The sequence below is a fragment of the Macrobrachium nipponense genome, chromosome 20 (genome assembly GCF_015104395.2).
Source record: "Macrobrachium nipponense isolate FS-2020 chromosome 20, ASM1510439v2, whole genome shotgun sequence".
Classification (NCBI taxonomy): domain Eukaryota; kingdom Metazoa; phylum Arthropoda; class Malacostraca; order Decapoda; family Palaemonidae; genus Macrobrachium; species Macrobrachium nipponense.
Window position 1 is genome coordinate 81,072,579 of NC_061089.1, and position 13,342 is coordinate 81,085,920.

Sequence of the window (13,342 nt, forward strand, 5' to 3'; positions counted from 1 at the left end):
TATTTTATGTGTCACGCAGAAACAATTACGGTACTCTTAAAAAGGCCTGGAATACTGACATTCACGTTCACGAATAATATATGCTGCCAATTTGACGTCCAGTGTTGAGTGGCTTTTTAACTTATACATTTCCTCTCTTAAGATATATCATATTTTCCTTTGATTAACCAGGCCAAGGGCCATTAAAAAACATTACGTAATATGCCGTATTATCTATTTATAATTTTGTCAGCGTCCACACATTTAAAATAAGTCATTTCACCAAATCGCCAAAATTCGGTCCGGAAGAATGATTTCTCGTGGAATAATTTAAACAGTGTTGAAAAATTGAGATGAGAATGGTGGATAACAAAGACCTTCATGGGGATCTTCCTCTCGGTACTGAAAAATATTTCTATTTAAATTTCAGATTTCTCAATGCTATGTATTTCTCTGTATAATCTTTTCAGTCCATTTACTCTCTAAATCAACAAATTTATTTTCAAATTTTTTCGTAATACCTGTAGTTTTTTTTTTTTTCTAAGTTTTGATATTTTATTCTTGCCGAAAATAACGTCTAAATTTTATTCAGCGTTTCCAATTTTCATATGACCTTATTCATCAGTTATCACCAATTTGATCAATTTTGCGTCTTTTTCTGGTTTGAGCACATTCCACATTTTTTTTTCAGCTTTGGAAGTTCTGGAACTTTTACCTAGGCTTAATTGCTTCCAGACTGACTACTTTGGATATTTTTGGATTTTTATTTAATTATTCCCCCGAGGTGTCTTCTTTTATAGTTTGTTATAAAAAATTTCTTCAGCGGTAATACAGCAACCGTCGAAACTTTTCTTGCACTGCTTGTGTTGTTGTGATTGTTGTAATTGTTGTCATGTTGTAAACTAGTCGTATTCTGATCCAATTGTGATGCTGAGGTCTTCCGATACGATGAGCGTCTTGTGGTACCAGATATTTGTGTCTAGTACAACTGGAAATAGTGAGAACGATAAACTAACAAAGTTTCCGCCATGAATGACCTCAGAAAGTTTAGTTAGAGTACCCTTGAAAGCTACATAAATAAGGAGAAGGTAGTATGTCACTGTTCGTGCATTAACATTGATGACATTGTTCACTAACAAATTCCACATATACATCAATAAACAGTATAATGTGTAAAAACTACAACCTTGAAACTGATACGTTTGAATATCTATAAAGTTTTCATCCTCACTGTTTACATTAGATTCTCTTGACGTAAATACTGAGGAACACCATTTAGGTATTCGAAAGCATTTGAATTCAAGTTTTTCGCTTTTCAAGGTAATACAGTTTATTTATATAAATGTTGAATTTTGAATTAAAAACTATTTACTCACGACATTGTGAATATTTTTAGCATTAATGACATCACCCAAGCAATGAAGTAATTAGGAATTAATAAATGATTAGGTTTAAGTTCACCCGAAAGGTATTATGTCATAACATTTATATCAATACGATTAACGTAATCAATAATCCTTTGGCATCATTAACAAATCATATCTACAATAGCGTGACAAACCTGCTTATAGATATGATATATTATTAATCTCCATTCATATTTAACCCAATATGAGTAACTGGTGCTCAGGTATTTGTTGATTGTTAAACATTACTTTCGTAAACCAATTTCTACTGAATATCATTTAACACTTGTTACCAATTTTACCCAGAATATGAAAATGAGGAAGTAAAATGGATAATATCCAGCAACGAACGACGAACGCTATTTTAATTTATTTCTTTTTATATGCATGTGCAAGGAAAAATCTAAAATAAATGTTCAAATACCTTAAATAACTTACGAACTTACTTATCTCTCCAGGTTCGACGACGACTTCCATGGGAACACAGTGGAAGTAACACTCAGGCGGAGGTTCCAGAGTCCACAATTTCCTCCCTCTGATCTGCGCTTGCCAGGAGGGGTTCCCTACGTGGTCGATCTGATATATACATAAATATACATGTACATATATATATATATATATATATATATAATATATATATATATATATATATATATATATTATATGTAAGTGTGTGTGTCGAAAAAAGAGAACAATTAATTAAAAATATACAAAAAAATTCGTTGCATTAATTTGCGAAATGGACACTTATGGTTACATTAAAGCAATGTTTTAATGGAAGGACGAAATTAAGGAGATATAATTTTACCTAAGAAACATAGGGACTCCAATTATTTATAAAACAGGTAAATGATACATGTTCTAGCTCAAAAATCGCTATATCATTTTAAGTGAAATCAAATGAACCTTAAAAAAAATAATTCTGCCATTGATTTCTTTTGTTTCAGGTGCTGAATCCAATGGGATGGGACACCAAATGCTCTTTTCTAGTGTAGGCCTAAAGATAAAGTGAAAAAGGAGACAGGAGGCAAAAATAAGTCTGAGTATCTTCGAAAGATACAATAAACTTAATCCCTCGAGTGAAAGCTAATTCAAACTGTCAGACAGAAGTATTTTTTAGTATGTTTCAGCCATTAGGGGCTTGCTTAGTGGATCATTTGAGGACATTCCATGAGAGATTAAGGGCTGTTAGTTGACCTCGTGGCCTCTTAGTGAAATACAGGGGATTAACACTCCTTTCGGATTCCGTACACTACGCAGAACCTCATATAAAGCAAAATTTGCTGTGGATATGTAACCAGTAATGAAGTTCGTATATCCCTGTAAGTGAGATTATATTTTTACCAGTCAAGAATATCATTGTTTATAAACACCTTTTCAGATGAAGTTTGAGTAGAAGACAGCGAGAAATATTTACAGTTCTGAAATAAGTCGTTATAAAATATGTTTTACCTGTCTTTCAGTGCTCAAATGAATTGACCTAACGGTGAGGAGTAACTGCTTGAAACTGTCTTTCGAAAGGATGTAATTAGCCTCTTACACTGACATACGGCTCCAAACGGCTGGCCAGACCAAATCGAAATAAAATTTTCAACCTTGGTTGCGATGGTAGGCCTATGACCTCGAGACTATGACAGACAGTCAGGTAAAATGGGAGAAAAACTAAAATTACGTTAACCATCAGAACAAACTTGACTCACGTGCAGATGGGCGCCGTAACCGGGAGTGCCGATGAAGATCCAGTCTGTCTTGGAGGATTCGGCGGACTGGGGCAGGAAGTAAGGACGCTCGTAATGCCCCCGGAGTGTGTTCGCTGCCGTGGAGTCGCAGTTGCTCCTGAGGAAAAGGATATTAGATTTCTCTAGGAGCTTTCTAATAGAGGAGGAGGCGTCCTGATGGGGGGTGCAATGAGCAGCCAGTTGTAGGTTTTGTTAAATAATTTCTTGTAAGTCATTACAACCACAAATCTGACCCTTTCCACGGCAGACTCACTTCTGCAACTATGACATGGTTATCTAACGAACACATTTTCCATGTTATCTTTTATTAAAATCTAGAAAAAAGACTAAGGAAATAAAAGATAAAGATATTAATAACCTATTAAAACCAAATTAGTCTCTTCCCATGTTGGGACGATATCATGGGACATTGTATCTGATTTTACAGATAGGAGCTCCTCCAAGACAATCTACAATGAAAGCTCAGGTCATTAATTATTGGGTGACCACCCAGGGCAAATAGGGTATGGAAGGATTAAAGTAAGCTCTACTTTATATATTAGCAAACAAACAGATTAATTAATCAGTATATTTACTATCTATTTTTTGTGTTTTCTTCATTCCACTTATTCATAATATTCCCTCTTTTTGTCACAAAATATCAATATACTCAGAGCGCTGCTTACGCAAGTTTAATGGGCTTTTTATTTTTCCACAAGGTTGAACAATCATTTTGAGTAATAATGAATCAAATGATGAAAATATGGCAGTATGAAGAGAGATAGCCTGAGCTTCACCTGCGTTTGCATACACTTACATATATTTATACGACAATGTATTTTGATTTAAATAGAAAAGAGCATTGTGTAGATATGTTCATGTTTATGTATATGGTTCCTAAATGATTTATAAATATTAACGTATAATTTCTGTTATCCTTGCTTTAATCTGTTCAACGAAAATCTATCAGATTCCGCAACAGTAGCCACTTTATAAAAGTACATTAACGTATACAATCTACCTATCAATTCATATACATACATTTATTTATATATAGATAATAATATATATATATATATATATATATATATATATATATATATATATATATAACACACATTGCCAGATCCGCCGTCAAAATTTCATTACTCCCAACAACTGCAATTGCAGGACAAACAACTCGTTTCTCTTTTGATGGAAACAGCCGACACATTCAGGCAATCCGGTATTCGAAGAGCAACATATTGGTTGCGGTGAACTAGGCTACACACATAAGAGAGAGAGAGAGAGAGAGAGAGAGAGAGAGAGAGAGAGAGAGAGAGAGAGAGAGAGAGAGAAACTAATTGCTTCCTAAACACCAACTTATTACGTTAATTTATAGACATGCCCGAATGGTAAATGGTATATAGACATTCTTCGTTACAAGAAAAATTCTGAGCACACTCGTTTCTACGAGAGAGAGAGAGAGAGAGAGAGAGAGAGAGAGAGAGGAGAGAGAGAGAGAGAGAGAGAGAGAGAGATACAATTGCTTTCTAAACACAAACCTAATCGAATCGTTTAAGGATAGCGCGAATGAAAAATGATACGTGAACATTGTTCATTCAAACGCATTCGTTTGAGAGAGAGAGAGAGAGAGAGAGAGAGAGAGAGAGAGAGAGAGAGAGAGAGAGAGAGAGAGAGTTGAGAACTATTAGATATCTAAATACGAATTTAATGCCTTAGCTTAAATGATAAATTATATCTGAACATAGCTCAAAACATTCGTTTTAGAGAGAGAGAGAGGTAACTATTTGCTATCTGAATACAAACTTAGTACATAAATAGCTCAAAATAATCGTTTTAGAGAGAGAGAGAGAGAGAGAGAGAGAGAGAGAGAGAGAGAGAGAGAGAGAGAGAGAGAGAGAGAAAGCAATCTAAACAAACATAATACATTGCCTTAAAGACAGCGAGAATAATAAATTATATCTGAACATAGTTCAAAATATTCGTTTCAGAGAGAGAGAGAGAGAGAGAGAGAGAGAGAGAGAGAGAGAGAGAGAGAGAGAGAGAGATAACATCCGGACAATGTTCAATTAGGAGAGGTGATTAATGAATTTCCCACTTGTAACCCAACGGGGATCCCTGAGTTCGAAATCGAAGCATTTGTTCAGTAATAGTACATGTTAGGCGAATTCTAGTTCGGGGAGATGTAGGGCTCACTATATCGAAGTTTGGATCGTTTTATTGGTATCTTATTCACCGGTAAACTGACCCTTATCTTTAAAATATTATACTTTTTTATTACTATGTTTTATATATTCTATTTCCTTCTCATTCATGTTAAATTGAACACTTTACAAGGACGTGGATGATTGATGAAAATTAGGCTTTCATCCTTTTTTTTTTTTTTATATTTTACCTTCATTGTTAAATACATATACTTACATCTGAAGCTTTAATTTCTTTTTTCTTCGTGGCAAATTAACTATTGTCTCGAAAATTGGGGATTTTAATCCAAACTTTGACTTCATTTCCTGTTTACCTTTATTGTCGTAAAGTATTGCAATCAAAGCCGAAATTCTCACTGGATTTGTTCCTAAATGATTAAAAATTAGAGGATGATGAAACTAAAGACGTAGAACAGCCAACTGGGAGGTTAATAAAAGGCCTTGTCCATTTTAAATCTGAAGAGAGCGAGTTTACCGTTCTAGTAACGCAAGGAAAATATGAGGAACAATGAATCTGGTGTCATGTATGATATATTTATGTGTTGGCCCTACCGAAGAATTATCGGGAAAGGATGAAACTTTGACGTGACAAAAATTAAAATTTTAATTTCATGACGAGTAAAAATGAAAACTACGCGTCATAGTATTGAATATTAAAGAAAAATTATTTGCAAAACGAACGGGAAAACTGAATAATAATTCAAGGTGTTTAAGAACTCTCTCCACTCTAAATATTACGAGAGATCTTTGTTCTAGTATTGTAAAAACATTCACATATGTGTTTTATCAAACACATATGATTAAATGTTACAAAAGGAAATGATATTAATAAACAATGATAAAAATAATAATTCTGGTTGCTATTGTGTGCAAAAATTACTTAACAGGTTTTTCAGAAAATGCCTGAAAATATTTCTCAAGACCAACCATACTGGATCGGGCAATAAGAGTCCCTATCTGCCCAATATAATAATGTTTAGGAAAATGCCAGCATTGCAAAAACAAAATTTCTTACGGAATTTACAGAAGAGTAACAATAGTCACAGAACAACCAAGAAAATGCGCATGTGGCACCTGATCAAAAGCTCGGTTGCAGTAACATAAGGCTATAGTATGTTCCCATCAACCGTGCATCTGATGTCTAGGCCCGTTCCTTACGACGCTCTTGATTGGCTGTTGATAAGCCAATCACAGGGCTGAAACTCAGTCTCTCGCTCTAGCGAGAGACTGAGAGTTTCTAGCCCTGTGATTGGCTTATCAATAGCCAATCAGGAACGTCGTAAGAGCGAGAGACTGAGAGTTTCCAGCCCTGTGATTGCTTATCAACAGCCAATCAGGAGCGTCGTAAGGAACGGGCCTAGACATCAGATGCACGGTTGATATGAATCTACTACTAACTCTTACCATCCAATGTACCAAGGGTCACCGCGCATATTGGCCCTTTGCTCTGACATGTTGAAAACGTGTCTGAGATTCTTGAACTCTGTCTGGTAAGGGAAGAACTGGCAGTCCTTCTCGAAGTTCTCCAGAACGGGAGAATCATCGGCGTAGATAGACTTGAAGAACTGGAATGAAAATGTCTGTGGAGCTGTCCAGTTTTTCTGTCCGTCCGTCACAACCACTGGCCTGCCACTATATGCATACCTGTATACGAAAGAAATAAATGACGAAGTTTAAGTTTGACCCTTGATATTAGTAGCTTGCTGTCAGTTCATTTTTCCCATTAATTCTGCACGTATACGGATAAAAAAAATTTAAACGGAGCGACCTCGGGTTTCACCTTAACATTTAACCTTTGAAGATCAAACTATATATTATACTTAATCGTTAGAAATTTTCTGGGATTGATATGGACATTGGAGGATGTAATTTCCTAAACATTTTGGTAAGGATTCAGTGCTTCAAATGGGCCGCATGAATAACAGAAAGATTCAATCATTTCCCGCTTCTCTATTCTAGAGATTTCGTGAATCAGCCCTCTGATATTCTGTATGAATACTGTATGCTATATTCTATTGAAACGGAGAAGCAAGCTTAAATTATAACTGTTAGCTCGTTGAATGAATGTAGATATATTTGATTCAGTATTAGAAAGAAAGGAAATTGAATTTAACTGGATGAACTAATAACGAAATAACTTGTAGGATATGACTTCTCTATAGGAAATAAAATACAAAGTTTGATTTCGATCCTTCATATACCATATAAATGGACGTTGGTTCGCTATTTGAAAGGAGCCTGACTGTATATGGGTAAACGATCTTGACACTTAACCTTTGAAACTCACAACTGACTTACATAATATTTAGAGAAATTGGAGGATACTGGTATTAGAAGAGTACCACATATACGTAACTTACAATGAGGCATTATAACCACCGAAAATTCTTTTCGGGATATTCAGGGTGAAAGTCTTCATAGCAACAAAACTGAGCCCATTTCTCCGGAGTGATAATCGTAGTCAGAAGGTCACCTAATTAACGTAATTATTTGGTCCCCAAATTGGCATGGGCGTTAATGGGTTAAGATGTCCATCTAACATGCACACAAACATACGCACACAGATACTGACAGAGCCGTCAACAATCAATCCAGATAGGCTGTCGGAAGTATACAACAGAGAAGGAGTACATACTACTTTCTGATAGTCTGCGCTATTTGATTATTTGGTCTTTGAATTTCTGTTTCAGTTTTACTAGTGGAAAGATACAGCCTTTTGTAATATATATATATAGATATATATATATATAATATATATATATATAATATATATATATATATATATTTATAAAAGAGCTACTATTATGCTTTCGAACATTAAGCCACATATTTTTTTTACCCATCAATATTGAATTCCCTTTACTTTGGGAATCACTTCCATATAAGAGATTTTTTACTCCGACCCAGGCACACGGACGACACACACACACACCCACACACCCACACACATATATATATATATATAATAGATATATATATATATAGATATCATATATATACTATATATATATATATATATATATATATATATAATATATCTATATCTATCTATCTATATACATATATATATATATATATATATATATATATATATATATCTAGATAGAGATATATATATATATATATATATATATATATATATTATATATATATATATATATATATATATATATATATATATATATATATATATATGTATCTATATATAGCTATATATATATAAAAGCTGTTGTTCTAACGTTAAGGGCCAAAGGAAAAATGAAGGAAATAATCGCCGTAACGTTTCACCTTTGAATTGCTGTAGTCCAAGTTCATCGTCTCTGCCTCTCCTTGTGGTCCACAGTTTCCTGAACTCTTTCTCCTCCCCCTGAAACTTTTGATTCATTCACCGTTTTCACTATCTCTTATCTTCTAAGGTCTCTACGCAACTAAACCAACAGATTACGTTCTATAGCACACACCTTTAGCATCCTCCTTAATATAATACACTCAATTTTGTCATGAGCGTACTCGGTGTTATGTTAGCTGCACAAAACCTTTTCTTTTTCTCTCTCTTCTATCATATATTACTGTTTCATGAGAAAAATTTGATTGATTGTATTCTTTATCCTTATCAAAGCTCTCATTGCTCTTCCTGTATCAAACTCCTGTTACCTTTCCATTTTCTAAGCCAAAACCTTTTTGTATATCTTTACTAGTATATATATATATATATATATATATATATATATATATATATATATATATATATATATTATATATACACATTATATATACTAGGGAAGATACACACACACACACATATATATATATAATATATATATATATATATATATATATATATATATATATATTATGTATATTTTCCCTAGTATACTGCGCAAAAATTAAAGTGCATTTTCATTCGCAGTCTTCATGAGTTTTGAAGCTTTTCTAAATGATATATTTCTGTTTAGACCATCCTGTTCAGTGACCTTTGTTACACAAAGTATTCGCAAAAACACATCTAATAAAATGTTTATGCAAGCAATATATCTATTTACGTAAACGTGTATATCAGTGAGCGTGTCTTTATTTCTCTTTCTATACGGGTATAATCACAATATTAATGTTCTAATTCCCTCTCTCTGTCTCCAATAATTTATTAATCCCTTTCCTTTTCCCCTCTTTGGCTTCTCTTTCCCCTCGCGACCCTATGTGAGTGTGATGAAGAATTGAAGATCAATAAGGGCATTTTCACGGTGTCCCATAAGGGTCTTTGAAAAGGATCTCGAAATTGAATTGTCACCCTTATGTCCACATAAGGGATTCTTTATCTCGGCTCCACGAATGGTTTAGTTGATTTTCTGGCATGAGTAAATTGCTAAATATTTTGCAAAGGATTCAATGCATAAAATGGGTCGCATAAATAACTGAAATATTCTTCCTTACTCTTGCTTCGCCATTTCAGGAAATTTGTGAATTTGGCTCTGAACATTCTAAGATCTAGATATCTCTTATGAGTCGTATGACGATTTTCCGCCAGCTTGATAGAGCTAAAGTATAGCTTTAGTAGGTGTATTATATTTTATTTTCAGAATTTCCGATATACATGATTTACTTTAGGGAATATTCAATAAGAAATGTCAGTGAATATGCCAATAAGCCTGTAGTTATACTGTACTATACCTAACTAACTGATATTTTCTCTCTCTCTTTCTTGCGTATCTTATCCCACGTTTTTTTATATCTTTCTTTTCAAAGAAGCATTGTATTTGTTCATTTTCAGGTACCGCATTTTGAAGAAAATACTTATTTTTGCAAAAAAATTTTAAACTTTCAGTAGGAGGATCCCTTACTGTCATTTGCAACTCAGCGTGTCACCATTGGCTGCATTAAAGACTTACCTCATTAATTTTAATTGTTCCACTAATTTTTGTGATGGAAATGCAAATTTCACCCCTATTCATAAATTCCATCCATTTTTTCCCAGGGTCATTTGCAGGCTATCCCCCCTATTTCAGGATATTTGCAGATAAATATTTGCACAATGTACCCTCCTGTATAGCAGAAAGACTCTGGCCTTCCTCAATAACATCAAGGGTTGTTTTGATAACTTGCCTGTACCATAAAATATCAAACTGACCCCTTCATCGTTATTGTCAGCTTCAGTGCCAATATTTTCGAAGCAAAGGCTGGGTATGTAGAGTTCTAATGCTAACTCGCGCTTATTTTCATCATCATCCGAAGGCACTTTATCCATAATTATCGTTTCACTAGATATGCAGAGAACATCGTCATTTTCTGAGAATGATTTAGTTTTATATCTAAAGAGTTTAGTTTCTTTCCTTAATAAAAAGGATCTGAGTCGATACTTGGAACTCAAAGTGTTGGGGTACTCATGAAGACCATGCATCTGCCTAGTTGATCCAAAGAAAATGTGCCAAGCAGTCTTGACTAATCATCCGGGTCATTATATAATCCAGACTATATAAAGAGCTTAACTTATCAAATATTCCAATCAAAGAGTTGCTATAAAGAATGATACCTTTCTGAGAGCTTAAATAACGACTTGCATAGTCTTTCACACTCATAGTTGTCATCGTGTATAACATCCTACACAAAACTTCTTTCTGGGAGTCTAATATCCACACCACAGGCATTTCTTGATTTTACATCTCCACGCATTTCACTGAAATTCATCAAATCAAATCAGTCATTTGCTAAATCTATGAAACCAGTTGACACCAGCTGGTTTTGGGATGAAATTAAACCTTTTTCTTCAAGAAACATTACAGCATTGGCACATGCTTTGGACATTAACTGAGCTGCATATTTTACACGCTGTCGTTGAGTTCCTGACACATTAAGGTGATTTTGAGTCAATTTTGGTTTTAAAGCGTATTTATTTGCTGTTTTATCAAACATTTCTAGTAAAGAAGCAGATGAAATAAAATCTTGTTCTGAGTAAAATCCATGCTGCAAAAAAGATTTCTTAACAGCTTAATCATGTGGGGCACATCAGAAAATACAAATAGACTTCGATCTCCACTAGGAAGTTTGAAGGAAAGTTGTTTGGTCCTATATCATGACCCAGAGCTACAACAATAAATCCTACCTTCCTCAGTACAATCTATCCAGTCAAGATGTATATTTTGTACATAAAAATTTTCAAAACTATCAATAAAAGTGGTCGTTTCCATTTATTTACGAAGCCTGTCAACATAACAAGAACCTTGCTGTGTGGCTTATAAAGTTCATCTATTCTTTTATCATATGTACCCACTCACTGGTAATTTTCATTTCGTCTGCTGATATGACAGCATGTTTTTCGCGGGGCCTCATTGTTTTAGACTGAATTCATCAAGGCTAGGGCCCAATGCAAAATACCAGGCTCACATTCGAATGCATTTGCCCTATAAGTTATCCAACTCTCGCTGGGCAAGGGCATCTCAACAACTCTCCTTTAATACTTATAACACTTCGAACGTAGGTTCCTCAAAGTCAGGGCAGAAGAAATAACATTGTTTGTCCAAGTGACTTTGTTTATGACTAAAGCCTGAGTTTGCGTCTGGCTGAAGATTGGCAACAGAGCGTGCTCTAGTTCTTTTTCAACATTCAGTTTAATAGTTTTGATCCGTTGATTCAATTTTTTAAATTTTTTTCTTTTAACTCTTGAGGTGATAGGCCCACATCTTCAGAAAACTAATTTTCTCTAGGAACTGACGTTTCATTTGTACGAACGCACAACATTTCTCCAACATTTCTTATTCTGTAAGTAATCTAGCCCCATCGTCGCTTGTAGACCATGTCGGTATGGGACCTGCCATATCAAATATACCTTTAATTGCGCATTTTCTGTATACACAAACTTTGACAAAAAGAAGAGTGCAGAAATTTTAAAAGAATGCAACAATAATGCAGAAATTTTGAAGTCCTACATAAACCTAACGGTGTCAAATACCTTTTTTGTTATCACAACTGCACTTGGCATTAGGATAACCCAGGAAATATGATGATATACAAATTTCATTACCTTTAAATAATGCATTTGATGGCACAGCATTACATTTAAGGGTCTTCCTACTGGTGTTAAGGAGCCTTGCCTTAAGGTCATCGTAATTATCATCACTGAAATGAACAGAACATCTCCATGTGCCTTGTTGATGTGATCGACACGGTGACAGCCTTGAAACTATTTAAAAAAAAAATCTTAAATGTACTGTGTTTAGGAAAGTTGAAGAAACTTATAGCCTGCCCTTTGGTGTTATCCTTTCAGCTATTACTGTAAACTGAGCCATTATTCGGCATTGGAAACCGGTACCTTTTTGCTTCCACGTGCTATCTCAAACCATAGCCGAGTAAAAAAAAAAAAAAAAAAAAAAAAAATCCTACTGACTCGGTTCATTTAACGGAGGCAGACATTCATCACGGCAGGAAAGACGGGTGTCTGTAACGTCACATTTTGCAACAAGAGTTACACATCTTTATCAAGATATTGGGATATTTTATAGCAAAGTTAAAAATCGTTGTAAATTCTAATCAATAATAAGTTGAAGCATAAGTTGATATTGATTAAGTATCAGAAAGCAAAGATATGAAATTTGACTGGATGAAATATCATTATGAAAAATAGGTGCAGAATATTACTTTTCTATACGAAGTGATGTACGGGTGCCGATGTATAAAATGAATGACTTTTGTATAATTCTTACAACAAAAGTGGAAAAGTGATGGGACTCAGTAGTTTGATATAATTAAATATTTATGCAAGAAAAACATGAACATTTATGCCAGTATATAGGTGTGTATCAATGAGCAAGTGTTTATGTCTGTATGTATTAGGAATACTTTCAATAATAGTGTTCTAATTCCCTCTTTCCTTCTCGTATGATTTAGTAATCCTTTTCCTGTTCCCCTCTCTGGCTTCTTCTCTTTCCCCTCGTGCCCCTATGTTTGTGTGTGATGATGGAATTGAAGATCAATAAGGGCATTGTCACAGTGTCCCATAAGGGTCTTTGAAAAGGATCTCCAAATTGAATTGTCACCCTTA

General features: G+C 34.3%; 1 protein-coding gene across 1 annotated transcript in view; it reads right to left on the reverse strand.

Annotated features, from left to right (window-relative positions):
* The window catches only part of LOC135195383 (bifunctional arginine demethylase and lysyl-hydroxylase JMJD6-like), an 83,069-nt gene that overhangs the window by 581 nt on the left and 69,146 nt on the right, over positions 1-13,342 (reverse strand). The window contains exons 3-6 of the mRNA XM_064221642.1: positions 6,715-6,954; positions 3,086-3,221; positions 1,832-1,961; positions 1-967 (exon numbers count right to left, since the gene is read on the reverse strand). The exon at positions 1-967 is cut by the window's left edge and continues 581 nt beyond it. Coding sequence (XP_064077712.1) covers positions 882-967; positions 1,832-1,961; positions 3,086-3,221; positions 6,715-6,954 — 592 coding nt within the window. The 3' untranslated portion in view covers positions 1-881. The remainder of the gene's footprint in view (positions 968-1,831; positions 1,962-3,085; positions 3,222-6,714; positions 6,955-13,342) is intronic.